The sequence below is a fragment of the Fundulus heteroclitus genome, chromosome 14, assembly GCF_011125445.2.
Source record: "Fundulus heteroclitus isolate FHET01 chromosome 14, MU-UCD_Fhet_4.1, whole genome shotgun sequence".
Lineage (NCBI taxonomy): Eukaryota > Metazoa > Chordata > Actinopteri > Cyprinodontiformes > Fundulidae > Fundulus > Fundulus heteroclitus.
In genome coordinates, this window is record NC_046374.1 from 17,364,762 (window position 1) to 17,379,993 (window position 15,232).

Sequence of the window (15,232 nt, forward strand, 5' to 3'; positions counted from 1 at the left end):
TGCAGCAAGAAGGGTCCTGGGTTCAAATCCCACCCTGGGGTCCTTCTGCATGGTGTTTGCATGTCTCCCTGTACATGTGTTGGTTTTCTCTGGGTATTCTGGCTTCCTCCCACGGTCTAAAAACACGTTTGTGCCACATTTGATCACTTAAACAAAAAAAAAAGACAACTCCTACATTTTGATCAATATCTTCTAAAACATGTGATAAAAATGTGTATTTTATTTTTTGTAAATAAAAATAAACCTTTGCAAAGACAGAGTATGCATACATTTTCTTCTATGGAACATTATTTTAGAAATAAGGAGTTTCCACGGTATGAAAAGAAAAACAGCAATTTTTTATTTTTTTTTACTAGGACTTTGGTAATTCCGTTGTGGAAATTGAATGCAATTATTCCATTGCTCCACGCTTGGTATTATATCTATATTTAAAGCATTTACATTTTTAGACAAACGTATTAAGAGCCACTGTGGAAGGTCCAATGTGACACTTTTGGCCCCTCGGTTTGGATCAAAGCACATCCGTGTGTCGGAATGGACCAATGAGAGTCCAGACGTGAGCGTCTCCATTGAATCTGAGCTGAGATATGTTGCAAAGAAGGTAAAAAAAATATTTCATATTTAAAGATATGTCTGTAAATGTGTCCGGCTGGTAGTCACTTGCAGCAAAAGATGGCTCTACTGACTCTGGGGCCTTAATACCTGTGCATGCAACAGTTTGTTTTATTAGTAAAACAAAAAATATATAAATCCTAAAAAACTAAACAAAAAAAAATTTGTTAATATGACTGACAGCAATGCGACGTTTGAGAGCCATGGTTCTTTTAATCTCCTCGGATTATCTCTGGTCCTTGAGATTTGACAGAAGGAACCCGTCAATGTGACATTTAGAAAAACTTTAAATATCACTCAGAGCAAATCATTTAGTTTCCTTTCAGAAACTTGAAAAACACAACCTGTTTTACTTTGGATACCCCAGAGGTAAATATAAGCCACAACACGAGTTCCTCTTCACTAAAATGCTTCAACAACTACGATAACAAATTCAATCTGTCGTTTATTGATCTGAAAAAAGTCAAACAAAAAAAAAAGTGTAAAATTAAGAATTTTACATTTTATAAAGAACAAAGAGAGGTCCTGGAGAGCATTACAAGTTGTGTGGTTTAGCATGTTTAAACCTCGATAAGACAACATAAAGGAGGCATCGTCCACAGCTGCGCTGTTTCAGCTTCAAGATGAAGCAGCGATCTTCAGCGTTATTAACGGGTCCGCCGTGGACTAGACGTCAAGGTCGTCGTCCGGGTCCTCCTGGTCGTAGTCGTCGTTGGCGTCGGGCTCGTACAGAATTCGCCCAGAACCTGGACCCGGGTGGAGCAGAGCCGTTTTCCTGCAACATCAAGAGAAAGACAAACTTACACTTTTCAATATGCGGACACACGATTTAAGGATGTATATATAAAGCCATCGAAGGGGTTCTGACTTCTCCTTGCTGAAGACGAAAGGAAGCGTGAGCTTCTGCTTGGCCTCTAACTCTGACTCAGACAGCCGCAGGTTGAAAGTCAAGTTAGCCGTCGGGTCCGCCTGTGGACACACAAGGAGGATCAGTTTCAGTTTCAGCGCCCGTCGCGTCGCCGTGCCCCGGCTCCCTTCGGCAGGCGTCACGCCGCACCTGCTCTTCCTCGCTGCCGTTGGGCCTCGCTTCAGGAAGCCTGCTCAGAACGGCCACCGTGAGATCCTCCGTGATGCAGAACGTCTCCTCCTGAAGGGGGGGGAAGCAAAGCTGTCAGCGCTCCGTAGCGAGGGTGGCAGCCTGACACTCTAACCCACCTGCAGACGCTCCTTACATCTTGCGCTACTTTCCCCGACTTGGAGCGCTTTGTTATTTTTGCCACCGCTTCGTTTCCCTTCGGTCCGGGGGCCACGGCGATGAGGGAAGAGGCCAAGTGGCAGACGCTTCCCACGGTGCCCCTCTGATGCATATCTGCGTGGAGCAGGGCCACCACGGCTCTCACCGCGCCCCCTAGCGAGAGCAGAAACAGAAAGGCGGATGACGTTCTCCGTCACCTCAGAGCTCCAAATGAGCGAAGCTGGTCCTTCACAGACAATCGAACGTTTATAGGCAACCCCGACTTCACCTTTTCTGAGTTGCTGGAGGGTGCGGCAGACAGCAGGCGGCGCCGCGTGCCTCAGGACCCACGACAGGGAGTCGATGACGAGCGTAGCCGGCTTCGGCTGGGACGCCTGTTTGACCAGGTCGGTGAGATCCTCCACGCGGAACTGCTGCACCGCGAAGGCTGGGTGGTCCGTCCAGCCGAGGGGGTCCGGATAGGCGTTGTGAACGTGCAACCTGGAGTCGAGCAAAAGAGCGTCAGCTTTGGCTTTGAGCGCGGCGCTTTGCAAAAAGGCATTTATTGGCGTTTAAGGCTTCAGCGGTTTTTATGCTACAACCGGCAACGTTAATGGGCTTCATGTGGTAGAGAGCAACACAACGTTATCGAGTGATCCATAGTTATCAAACAGTTTTATAAATATCGCGTGGCACCCTGCTGAGCACTACAGAAAATTTACAACTTTTACGCAATGTCTCTTCGTTTCGTTCACTGTCTGGACTTTGACTTGACCATTCAAACGCATAATTATGCTTTAAACTACATCCCGTCGTCGTAGCTCTGGCTGTATGTTTAGGGTTGTCGTCCTGCTGGAGGGTGAACCTCCGCTTGAATTTCCAGGTTTTTGCCGACTCCGACCGGTTTTCTCTTAGGGTTACCCCGCGTTTGGCTCCTACCGTCCTCCCATCGAGTCTGAGCAGCATCTACGCAACATGATACTGCCACCACCACGTTTCACCATGGTGGTGTATTCAGGAAGGAGAGGTCTATCGTTGTCCATACATAGGTTAGTAGTTGCGTGGTTGATTAAACGGTGCACTTTGAGATTTTAAACCTGTGTTCTCCAACTTTCTCCCTGACCTGTCCGTCTGTCTGTTGTGTTTCTTGGTCTTCGTGACGCTCCTTCTTCACTAATGTTCTCTAACGAAACCTCAGAGGCCTTTAAAGAGATTACGTTACACACGTTTACTAAGCAGGTCACTTGTGAAGGTAGCTGGTTACACTTGGATTTTATTCAGGGTAAAAGGGACTGAATAAAAACGCACACCACACTTTTCAGATTTGTATTTGTATAAAGTCCTGAAACCCATGTCTCTCTTTCCTTTCACTTCACAAGTCGTTGCTACTTTGTGTCGGTCTATCAGATAAGATCCCATTGTGGTTTGTTATACATTAGAGTCGATTCATAGAAATCAGTCTAATTTTGATTTCACTTGACTTTTGCAATCATGGGAATCCTGTATAAAAGCTGACACGGAAAAAAGCAAGACCTTTTTGACCTAAAAAAGTCAAATCAAACTTTTTGGACTGTATCATGATGAAAGAAACACACGAGTCCTGCAAACATTAGGGCCTGTTATGAAAAAAAAAAAAAAAATAAACCACCAATAACTGAGCAGACGGGGTGCAATACATGCAAACCATAACTAGCTTTTCTCCGTTTAAATAAGAACGGAGCGTGATGAGTAACCATGGCTGCAGGGAGGTTTGATGCATGCTAAACCCACCATGGTCTGTTTTACAAATCATTCGCCAAGCTGCATCCGTTGTTATGGAGTTAAAAGGGGATCTGACCAGACAGCTTACGTTTGTGAACGCGTCAGAAACTGTTAGAATTTACTCTACTGGCAAAACGACCGCTTAAACCACAAAGAAACACATTTGACACAAGGAGGAGACCAATGTGGTTCGCGTTGGGTTTTAATTACCTCTGAGTGTATGGTGGTTTCAGTCCATCCGTCAGCTCATCTTCACTCACATCAAAACACAGGACATGTACCTCCTCCTCCCTGGCGTCAGAAAATATGTAAAAAAAAAAAAGGACGATTATTATTTTCATTGTTTCGGTACAAACGCTGGACAATAGGCAGTCTGTCACAGGGTAACACCAGCACAGACAGCCATGCACGCACACACACGCACCAGGGGGACTCTAGAGTAATAAACTAACCTAACAGTCGGGTCTTTTTGACTGTGGGAGGAAGCCGGAGAGAGCCCACTAAGGAACGGGGCTTTTTGAAGAATAATTTGAGTCATTCTTGACCCGGGATGCACCGGATATACAGGACACAACTTCCATGATTTACCCAAGTTTGAAATTCTGCTGCATTTTCTCTCTTTTATCCAGAGTAACAACTCTACAGCCAGGCTCAAAGATGTACACTCAAGCAAGATTTGGACCAACACACCAGAGAAGGTGGCAGGAAACACTGTATTTTTTGCATATTTCTGACTCAGCTTACGTGAAACTGTCGAGCTCATTTAAATTCACGAGTTTCCTCCTATAGATGCGGCTTTTACGCGTTGTTCATCCATTTTTTTGTAATATTGTGGGGTTGAATCGTTTCAGGTTAAAGTTAGCCTGCTGTATCCATTCTTAAGCCGGTCTCGGAGTGTTTAGGATCGTCGCTGCTTTTAAATACCAAACTGTGTCGAAGTTGAAACAGTCTAGCAGCTGATTTGACAGGAAGCAGAAGAATCTCAAACTGCTACACTTTCGTTTGAAAGCCTCACCTCGATTTCTTCACACATATTTCTTGTTACTGCGGCTGAATAGCTCAGTATTTGTCTTTTTTTCGGGCCGTAACTTTTCCCATGAGGCCTTGTTTCGGTCCACCTGGGCAGCTGCAGATTTTAAACACACTGAACGGTTTTGATTTTGGAGCAGGGGGCTTATTTTCTTGGTTGGCGCCCGCACAGAAAGAGCTAAGCCCCTGCTTAAGGCCTACAGGTACGCTGTCCGGGTGCTTTACAACTTCACTGACGCTCATGAGCTTTACGTTGCTCTCAGACATCTGTGTGGTACTGTTGGCTCAGCGCGTTGCACAGTTACGCTCACGGTCTGATTCCAGTGTCATTCTCTCAACTCTCAGCGTAGCGGCTGTTAAGCTGAAACGTGCTGCGAGAACTTTCCCGGTTGGAGTTGCTGGCTTGTTATGCTAATTTACTCCATTCAACCTCCCAGGTATGGTCCATGTTGCAGCCGAAGTTTCTCAGTCATCCAGGTCACCATCAATCCAATAAAAAAGGTTACAAAAAAAAAAAAAAAAAAAAAAAAAAATCAAAACAACTAGACTTCTATTCTGAAGCTGAAGACGTTTCGCTTCCCATCCAGGAAGCTTTCTCAATTCAAAGCGTCTGGAGCAGCGCGGAGTTCCAAGCTTTACAGACCTGCGGGAAAGGCCTCGTTAGAGCTTGAGTTTGCTGGAACGGATCGGCCGTCATCGTTTGCCTGGCTCACAGGAGGAATGTTGTGGTCACATGTATGGAGGCGTGTGAATTGGGGTGAAACTTATCAGGAAAGCAGCGTCAAACTCACTCGCCGCATCATCCGGTTAACGATCCGCTTTAGGTTTGATGAGCCTAAAGTGGTTCTTGGGTCGTGGCTGAACAGTTTATCCAATTTTCTTCTAACTGAGAGGAGGAGGAGTTTGGGTCACATGCTTGTTTCCTGGACACAACAGGACAGCGATCCCAAAACTGGACTTGAAATGGGTAAAGCAGCTTAGCATTAAACTTCTGAAATACTGGACCCAACCTCAACCCTCTGGAAAAAATTACGTAAACCAACCAGCTTCGATAAAACTACAATTTCAACCAACACATTTCAACAGGTGCCTAGCTATAATTCATCCATCCATCCATTTTCCAACATGCTTATCCTTTATTGGGGTCGTGAGGGCTGCTGGTGCCTATCTCCAGCTGTCAGTGGGCGAGAGGCGGGGTTCACCCTGGACATGTCGCCAGTCTATTGCAGGGCAACACCGAGACAAACAGGACAAACCTAAGGAGAATTTAGAGAGGCCAATTGACCTAACAGTCGTGTTTTTGGACTGTGGGAGGAAGCCAGAGTACCCAGAGAGAACCCACGCATACACAGGGAGAACATGCCCTAGCCATAATTATGACAGAAATTTGGTGATGGTAAAAAAAAAAGAAGAAGAAAAGGGTGTGTGATTGCTTGTTAAAGTGTAAAGGAATGCTTAGTCAAGTCTGGGTTGCTCCTGTGAGAATATGGAAACATCTGTGTTAGTCTTATTTGTTCAACCATTTTTTTTTTTTTTTTTTTGCTTTACGTACGAGAGCAGCGTTGTACCTGTTTAAGGCAGCAGCGATGAAGCTCCTCAGAAGATCTCGTCCTGAGTAACTACAGGAGTCTGTTGATGGCGGATGCGCACAATGCATTAGGCTTTAACTATTAGCAAGTTATTGTCTACCGCAACGTTAAAGGGTTTTTTACCTTGTATTATCAGAAGTCCTCCGGTCTCAATGCCTTGCAGTAATTCAGACAACATGGTCGACTACAGTACAGGCATCTAAGGCTAGTTAGCATGCTTTTATATTAGCACGTTTTAAACGACAAAGCAGAGGAAAAACTGCTGAATTTATCACACAGCGGATACATTGCATCTCGTTACGATACATATGTAAACTTAAATTAGATAAAAACTATCATTAGTAAGTAAATAATTAAGAATTCTTTTCACCAGCATGTTTGCTTGGTTAGCATGTTTGGGTTGTCCACGATCATAAAACATGACGTTCCATGCTTCCTGTGAGCTTCTTCTTCTTCTTCTTTTAGGTTTTTTTTGGCGGTTGGCAAACAACTTATAGGTGCATTACCGCCACCTTCCACTTCCTGTGAGCTTGGGTTCATGGGTAATGAAGTTCACTAGCGTTCACTGCCACCGACAACCTTCTGCGAGCAAGCTGTCACAGGAAGACTACGTTACCCAGCAACCACCATTAGCATTAGCCGCTTCAGGAGGGTCGGTGGTAGATTGGATCAGCTCCGTTGACTGGTCCCGCCCTCTGTCAATTTAACAGCCAATCCGCTCACGCTGTGTAACCGCACGAACCAATCGGAGCAGCGTTATCCCTCCCGCTGGGTTCTTTCGGGCAATCTCGTCTAACGTTACTCCCGCCCCTTTCCTCCGCTCGAGAGGCTGCCGCCGCGCGGAATAAAGCCCAAAGTCTAGTGGGTTTGTACATCGGCGGAGAAGAATCGACAAACTTCATCCGACGTTTCTCGCCATGGATCTGCATTTAGCACCTGCGCTAATCTAAGGATCACACGCACTGCTCTCGTCTACCGAGCCATGGATTTTTACGGACGCAAGCTCGAAATGCGCGAATCTTCGAAGCTCGCCACGATAGGCGACAGGGCGCTTACTATTTTTTGACTTTTACAAAAGTGGATTGTTTTGTGCTCGGTCAACGGTAGCCGTCGGTGGGGACCAAGCCGCGGGGATATTCACAAGTTCGACCCCCCCACCGTGGACCATCTTCGGGAAGAGTTTCTCCCCCTAGTACCCCGGGCTCTTTTCAGTGCCAGGCTACCCGGCGATAAGGTGCAACCACGCCGGGGGGAAGGCTGCTGCTCTCCGGCTAGCTGAGAGGCAGCTTCTCCTTGGATCGGGGCCTCGTCGGCTAGGCGACAATGCTCGACATAATGTCCGACCACCAAGGTAAATTCCCCTCACAAGCTTTTGCACCGACATTTGCACCGTAGCGGCGTTTTGTTCAACGGCCAAACGGCCGTTTTACGGGGTTTTTAAGCTCGCAAGTTGCGACTAATGCTACTGCTACGTTTTAGTTGCGTAGGCTGTATTAATAGCTTTGCTCTCCGCCGACTAATCCACTTAAAGTTGTCAAAACACGGAGAAAATAACACTTGTGTGAAATTTGTGCAGTTTTATCGTCGCCTTTGTAGTTTTACAGTAAAAAAAAACGCTATATGTGCGGCTTGCTAGTCGGCTAACGCGCCGAATCGTACGGCTAACGCTAAAAAGCTAGCCAAAGTCTCCCAGCTCTAAAATAAAACGTTTAAACGCGCTTTTAGACACGATGCTCGCTTTGCTGTTCGCCATAAAACGTATTTTGTTTTACACCTGGCTCGGGTTTAACGATGATGAACCAGACACGCCCGGTTTAAAAACGTTAGCAGCGCCTAGCTAGCACCCAGCTAGCCCCGCATTACTCCGTCCAACTTCCATTTCAAGAAAGAAGCCACCGTGAGGTGACCGAGGTGCCGATGACTGGCCCGATCCGCGTCTGCAAGGAGTCACACCTGTCAGGAAAAAGCGATCGATCTGTGTACGACTATTAAAGGCAGCATTTACCCCCCAAATCACCGTGCGATCTGCAAGCCATTTAGCCCTTTAGCTTCGCCCGGGTCTGAACACCAGTGACGCCTAAATGGGACAAACCCATCGATGGTTTTCTGCCTGTGTTTTTTTAACCAGCATTCATATAAGTGATTGAGACGAACTGGAGTGGTTTAAACGCGGCTCACGGATGGCGAAGAGCTGCCCTCCATCGCGATTGTTCGCGAGTGTGTGTGTGTATCTGTGTCTCTCCACTATTAGCCCAGTCCTCTCCTTGTTTTCCTGAGTTTTATGATCCCACCTCTCAGCGACGTTAGGGCTTCGGCGATCCTAATCGAATCGGCCTTTTAAATAAGCCCGACATGCTCGTCGTTAATAATCCCCGTTAAGTTATCGACCCGTGTTAGCCAGCTAATGCTAATGCTAGCGTTAGTCCACCCGTGCCTACAGCCGCTCCTTCGGGCAACCATGTCGGTGTCAGCTTTACCCCCTGACGGGTCCGATTGGGATTTTTGAAGAAACGTTTTTTCTTTGTTTCCCTCCCGCAGATTCACTCCTGACGTGTAAAACGGAACCCTTGGTGAGTCCGTTTTATCATTATTATTAATATTATTATTTATGTATGACGGTCATTAATTTTGTCGTGGGCTTTGCGCTAAAGCTTGTGTGGTTGAGATTCACTTCCTCTAACAGCAATCTTGTGCTTCTTGTAGCCCCCAGAAAGGAAAAAGAGGACCGTCGAGGACTTCAATAAGTTCTGCAGTTTTGTCCTGGCTTACGCTGGTTACATCCCCAGTCCGAAAGAGGTGAGCTGTTTCTTTTGTTTGTTGTTTTTAAATCAAGCTGCTAGTACAGATGCTCGCTGGGCTTCTTGTACCTGGAAGGAAACTTAAAGCGGGCGCCGCCCACTAAGGCTGGATGATAGTATATCGATAATGGGACAAAAAATGTTAATAAAAAGTTCAATAGGATAGTTTTCCTTCCTTTTGCATTCTAGCCTATCGGGTAATATTACATTCTCCCAACCAATCACAAGATCGGACCCAGGAATGCCCCGCCCCCTTCAGAGAGTTCAGAAAGCAGGCGTTCTTTTTAATTTCCTAAATACTTACAGTTTTGGTAAAAAGTTGATTGAATAAAGGGTTGAGTTTGAATTCAGTGTTTATGTGTTCTGTATCTAAAAATAGGTCGCTAAGCAATAACATAAAATAGTCAGGGCTACACTTTTGAATTTGTTGATAATTGTCAATATCGATCCAATATTTATGTGATTTGGATGTGTCCCTGCTTCAACAGATATATCTAATATATGAGTGAACAGATATGATATATAATATATGAGTGAACCGTCGAGTGCTGTAGAGCCCCGGTAGCGAGGCATTAATAACAGCGAGACCGGCTGCTGCTGGGAAACGTCTAAAACACGAGGCGGTTGGACACAACTATTTAAGAAGACATTTAAAAGCTAAAGTGATGTGCCAACAAATAAAATTTTGAGTCCGTCTCAAAGAAACGACGCATGCGCTGTTGTTCAAAGTCTTTTAATTGACAGGGAATGTCAGATGTGTTGGTCGCCGGGGCAGACGAAGCTGTCGCGGCAAAATTGAGTTTGCAGAACGGTGCTTTCAATTTGCCGCATCTTCAAAACCGCTCTCTGGTGGCTCTTTAGTTCCTTATCACGTTTTCTGAAAGCTGAGGGGATTTCAACCTTTTTAAAGGCTGTCTTTTTTTTTTCCCTCCTTGTTTTATCAGAACCTGTATTTGTTCACCTTGTTGATCGTTTGTGTTTTTCAGTTCCTGGCGGAGAACCTACAGATGAATGCACAGAAAAATAGTTGCGCTTTATTGCCTAATTTTGGCCTGTAGAACATCTTTGAGTGTCTTAAATGGGAAGTGTGGGTCCTGATCTGCGTCTATTTTAGATTCCAAATGAACCACTAAAGCTCCGGTTTTTACTAAACCGTTTGGCCCAGGCTAACCCAGGTCATATTTGGCAAGTCTGAGTTAGTCCAGATGCTGCAGGGAAATAATGTTTAGCGCTTAAATGGCCAACTGTTGTAAAAGGCCTTGGAACACTTTCACCTTTCCAATAGGGCTGGGCGACATGCCTAACAATAAAATCTGATTTATAATTTTTTCCTTTTTGTTTCATGAAAATTATTAAAACCTATTTCAATCCTCTTCTCTGGGATTTGACCTGACTACAAAATGCAACTTAGTACAGGCTTTAAAACCTGCTTATGAAACAAGATGGCAGACCCTGCCATAGTAAACAATGGCAATATAGCACAACATGTTTACCGTCGGTGGTGTTGCACATCCAAGAACAGGCTGCACTTCAGTTTCTAACTTCCAACCAACTGAAAGAAGTAAATTAACAATTTAGAGTGTCATCGGGGTAAAAAAACAAAAGTTTCCTCATTGGAGTAATTTGCCGATTAGGGCTGGACGATAATTCAATAACAATATGTATTGATCGAAAATTAAGAAGTTCAATAGAACAGTTTTCCTTCCTTTTGCATTCTAGCCTATCTTGGTTAATATTACAATCATAACCTCCTCCCAACCAATCAAAACACAGATCCAGGAACCAAGCCCCGCCCCCTTTCAGAGAGTTCAGAGCATGCTTTGTTTTTTTTTTTTTCTTTGGTAGAATAAAGGGCGGAGTTTGAATTCAGTGTTTGGGTGTTCTTTACCTATAAATAGGTCGCTAAGCAACAGCATAAAGTAGTCACTTAAAATAAATGTTTAGAATTTGTTGATACTGATCAATATCGATCATTATGATTTATGTTTAATCGATGTGCTTTTAGTGTGTATCGTCCAGCCCTGTTGACAATGTCTTCCTAAACATATACAGCATTGCATGTTCTTACTACAACTCCCCCCCCCCCCATCCCCCCCTTTTCAGGACTGATGCAGTGCAAAGTTTCATGGATGCACAAGAGAATAAAACAATAGATAAATCCAAAAAAAAAATTTCCAAAAACTTTGAGTTTTTAAATTCCTTGTAGTGGATTTGTCGCCCAGCCATGCGCTCCAGTCTGGTGAAATGTGGAATTTGGAAATTGGCAGAGAAGTTCAGATCTTAAAAGAGCATCACTTTGAATTAAAGTCTGACTAAAAGTGAAAACAACCACTTTCTGACACCTAAAAGTCCACTGAACACATTCTGATGCGAGGCTGCTGCTTGTAAGTATGTACGGCCGTCCTCTCATTGCCCGTGTTTGCTCCGCAGGAAAGTTCCTGGTCCCCCACCTCGTCCAGCTCCGCTCACAGCTCCGGCCTGTCGGCGGACGGCGGCGGCGGCGGGGGCAGCAGCTCCATCGGCAACGCGTGGGCGGACGGCAGCTCCGACATCCACACCATCCACACGTTCGTGCGCAAGGCCCGCGCCAACAAGGGCAAAAACATTCGCCGCATGCACTCGGACAGCACGCTGCTGGACAAGATGCGCCTCAAGGACTCCCTGTACGAGAGCCAGGCCGGCGCCAAAGCCGAGCGCAAGAAGGACAAAAAGCTGAAGAAGCTGTCGCTGGGCTCGGCGGCGCCGGACAGCGGCAGCAGCGAGGGCGAGAAGCGCGCCCGCATCAAGCGCAGCAAGAACCCCTCCAAGCAGCCCAAGGCGAAGAAGCTGAAGAGCTCCGCCGCGCAGAGCGAGACGGACTCCGAGGCGCGCAATTCGCACGGCGAGCTGCGAGGCGCCCGCGAGGGGCTTGCGTCGGACGGGGGCTCGCCCCCCGGCGCCCACGGCCTCGGGAAGCCCGAGGAGTCGGCCAGGGAGGCGGAGATGAGCTCCAGCGAGGGCGAGACGTGGATCGCCGACGAGGACATCATGGTGGAGTCAGGTAGGACACGGCCCTCGGTCGAGACCCGCGATGCGTCAGAGCGTCCGCCATGTTGAATGTGGCAAATCTGCAGTTACTCAGTCACTTAAACAGTATCAGAGGTAGTGCTGGGTATCATCTAGGATGAGCCGATTCGATACGATTGTTGATACAGTCAGTTTGATTTACTTTGACTCGAATATCGATATTTATTACTTACAAATTAATGCTCAAAGTCATTCAATCAACAAAACAAGCCAAATATCTATGTTCAATTTATTGAACACTGATAAATTAAACAGGAAAACAAAGTTCATTTGGTTCAATGCAGTTAACGTATCACAGAAACCAAAAATGTGCCCAAACGTCTGGTTTTAGGAACGAAGGAGTTTTTAAGATCCTGTCTGCCATGCCGCAAATTCATCTCACTTGCTCTTCCTCACTGTAAACAGTAATGGTGCTCTGTAATAACGCCCTCTAGGGATTGGGAGGTATATCGATATTGAAAGCCAGAATATCGATATTAAATCGTTTTCAAAAATATCGATATTAATCTTTGTATCGATTTTTATGCACAGCCCTAATCAGAGGGACTTTAATCTCTGAATATACTTTGTATTCGTAGTATTTTTGTTTTTGTAATATTACAAGTTTATTTTCGTATCCCTTTAGCTTCATTCTCCTGAATTTATTCTCCTAAAGAATAAAAATATTCAAAATAATCTAACCTGGCCCTATTACTCCAGGAGTGAAATAATTCTGCAAACTGTGATTATTCTGGAAATGTTCCCCCTTAATTCTCATAATATGATGTTTTTATCATAACATTATCACTTTTGTGTTTGTTTTTTTTTTTTACTTTATTGACCTAGGACTTTTTTTCCTCATATTATTAATTGTACCTCTTTAATACTCCCCCAAAAAGTCTATTCCTAAAGGTTCACATGTGACACGGTTTTATGAAATATTGAAGACCACTATATATATATATATATATATATATATATATATATATATATATATATATATATATATATATATATATATATATATATATATATATATAGCCTGTGTTACCATTCTGCAGCTTTTAGTGTGTCCAGTTTTGCAACACGGTGCAGCCTTAGTTTATAGAAGGCAGATACAAGCAGTGAAATCAGCCAGAATACATTTCCATGCAGCACAAGAATGAAAGCATCTTCTCTGATCCACGTTCACAATAACAGAACTCAACTTTTTTCTGCCACATACAATATGGCGGTGACGTTGACGTGCGAACCTGCGCCCTATGACGCGTCTACGTATATGATGTCTGTGATGTAACCCCCCCCTCTATTCTCTCCCGTCAACCGCAGGGGACGACTCGTGGGACCTGATCACCTGCTACTGCGGGAAGCCGTTCGCTGGGCGGCCCATGATCGAGTGCAACCACTGCGGCGTCTGGGTGCACCTGTCGTGCGCCAAGATCAAAAAGTCCAACGTGCCCGACATCTTCTACTGTCAGAAGTGCAGAGACTTGAGGCGGCCGGGACACAAAAAGGACCCTTAAGATGGCGGCGGGGGCACCGACCGCCCCAACTCTGATGCCTACAGCCAAAACAGCCTAAGTCGTCACCTGGGAGGCAACCGGCCCTGCCGTTGCACAACGAACTTTGACAATCAAACCATATTTATCCCTCGCGTGTTTCTTTTTCCTTTTCTTTGCGGCTCCTGTGAAGACCCGGAGCGAAGGCGGCGAGAAATCACCCGTTTGTTGCTAATTCCCCCGATAATTGGCTTTATACTTGTACTATGTGCACATATCTGACCGGGGGGGGCTATTTGACGTGTTAATTTGTATATGAACGGATACCCGTCCCAGTTAGACGGACGTTTCACACCGACATTAGACGTGACAAAAGTGTAACTTATTGTATAGCTCCAAAAAAAAAAAAAGAGAAAAAAAAGCAAGCAGAAATTGTCACTTTGGTTATTTGGTTAAATTATGTCATGGTGCTCGATGGGCAGCTGTCTTTATTTTCATGGTATTCTAGATTTTTAAGGGTTTTGGTCACGAAACGTGGAGGGGAGGAGGGGAAGAAGTAAAGTTCTCGCTCCTCAAGCAACAGTTAATTTATTAAAATGTAACTCCTCTCAGATGTGTTGCGCATAGGTTATTATTTTTTCGTGTTATTCCTTTTTTCCTGTTCATCCCAATAGTGGAGGGGAAGAAAGTGGCGAGCCCAAATACATTTCTGGCGCGCAGGCGATTGGCTCGTCAATCAGTCATCAGTGGCCAACCCGCTGTGAACGACGTCTACAGAGGAAAGCAGTTCAGCTTTTGTTCGGTTTCTTCCTTGTTTTTATGTAATCGTGTCCTCTTAATGCCAGATTGGGCTTCTTTTTTTTTTTTTCTTTCATTTTTTTATTATTATTGCTGTAACGCAACCGGTTGCGACTCCTTGCGATGTCGAGGCGACCCGAGGCTTGTTTATGAATGGCTGTAAAGTGTTTTATTTCACATAACTGTTTATTTCTTTGGGGTTATTATTATTTTTCTTCCCAGCAAGTGGGAGTAGAGAAGTGCCGACTTCAGGACAAGAGATTGTCTCGCCTAGAGAACAAAGTTGTGTGTATAAAAAAAAAAAAATCTAAGTTGAAGCTGCGTAGGTTGTGGCATTTTGTTGTTGTTTTTTTTTTTTTTTTTTTTAACCATTGTTTTGTTGCTGGTGGGAGAGTCTAAGCAATTCTCCTGGAGTAGCTGAACTCTCTCCAACTTCAGTTCTGTGTACATATCCTGGTCATCGACAACTTGTACATATGTGAAAGCGAAAAGAGAGAATACCGAAGCAAAGTCTATTTTCTGCAGTCCGATATTGTTTTCTTTAACTGTAGGTCGAATAATAATAATAATAATAATAAAAGAAAATCTTTGGAAGCGTATACGGAGTGTGAAGTTGTTTCTGAAACAGCACAAGACTTTAAAGATTTTTTTATTTTGAAAGTTTAGGCACACAACAAAGCTGTCATGCTTGTCTTCTGCCACCAGAGGGCGATGTCTGACAAACTCCCTCTTGGTCTGGTCGTGAATTAAATACAAAATTGCTGAATAAATATAAAGGTTTGCACTAGAACAAATCTTGGATGGAGCGTTGGCGAGGCCTTTCAGTTTTCTCCGTAGACGTGTTTCTTCTCCTGAGGAGCAAAAATA

At 44.8% G+C, this 15,232-nt stretch overlaps 2 protein-coding genes across 2 annotated transcripts; one reads left to right on the top strand and one right to left on the bottom strand.

Moving 5' to 3' along the window:
• Window positions 1-777: 777 nt before the first annotated feature.
• Window positions 778-6,660, bottom strand: elp5 (elongator acetyltransferase complex subunit 5). The gene is made up of 8 exons (XM_036146439.1): window positions 6,349-6,660; window positions 6,205-6,265; window positions 3,818-3,898; window positions 2,136-2,347; window positions 1,845-2,020; window positions 1,670-1,759; window positions 1,481-1,581; window positions 778-1,387 (listed from the first exon to the last, which is right to left on the bottom strand). The coding sequence occupies exons 1-8, from the start codon at window positions 6,401-6,403 to the stop codon at window positions 1,279-1,281; spliced, it is 885 nt and encodes a 294-aa protein (XP_036002332.1). The 5' UTR covers window positions 6,404-6,660; the 3' UTR covers window positions 778-1,278.
• A 341-nt stretch (window positions 6,661-7,001) lies between these two features.
• Window positions 7,002-14,671, top strand: phf23b (PHD finger protein 23b). Its single transcript, XM_012874759.3, has 5 exons — window positions 7,002-7,576; window positions 8,764-8,795; window positions 8,929-9,021; window positions 11,454-12,063; window positions 13,398-14,671. The coding sequence occupies exons 1-5, from the start codon at window positions 7,549-7,551 to the stop codon at window positions 13,589-13,591; spliced, it is 957 nt and encodes a 318-aa protein (XP_012730213.2). The 5' UTR covers window positions 7,002-7,548; the 3' UTR covers window positions 13,592-14,671.
• Window positions 14,672-15,232: the final 561 nt, after the last annotated feature.

Excerpts from the sequence above, each read along its gene's own strand:
- elp5 (XM_036146439.1), bottom strand. The coding sequence starts at position 6,403 with ATGTTGTCTGAATTACTGCAAGGCATTGAGACCGGAGGACTTCTGATA. Across the intron at positions 1,582-1,669 it reads ACGGCAGCGAGGAAGAGCAG|GCGGACCCGACGGCTAACTT; the intron begins GTGCGGCGTGAC and ends GTGTGTCCACAG. Across the intron at positions 1,388-1,480 it reads TTCGTCTTCAGCAAGGAGAA|GAAAACGGCTCTGCTCCACC; the intron begins GTCAGAACCCCT and ends TTGATGTTGCAG.
- phf23b (XM_012874759.3), top strand. The coding sequence starts at position 7,549 with ATGCTCGACATAATGTCCGACCACCAAG. Across the intron at positions 8,796-8,928 it reads CGTGTAAAACGGAACCCTTG|CCCCCAGAAAGGAAAAAGAG; the intron begins GTGAGTCCGTTT and ends TGCTTCTTGTAG. Across the intron at positions 12,064-13,397 it reads GGACATCATGGTGGAGTCAG|GGGACGACTCGTGGGACCTG; the intron begins GTAGGACACGGC and ends CGTCAACCGCAG.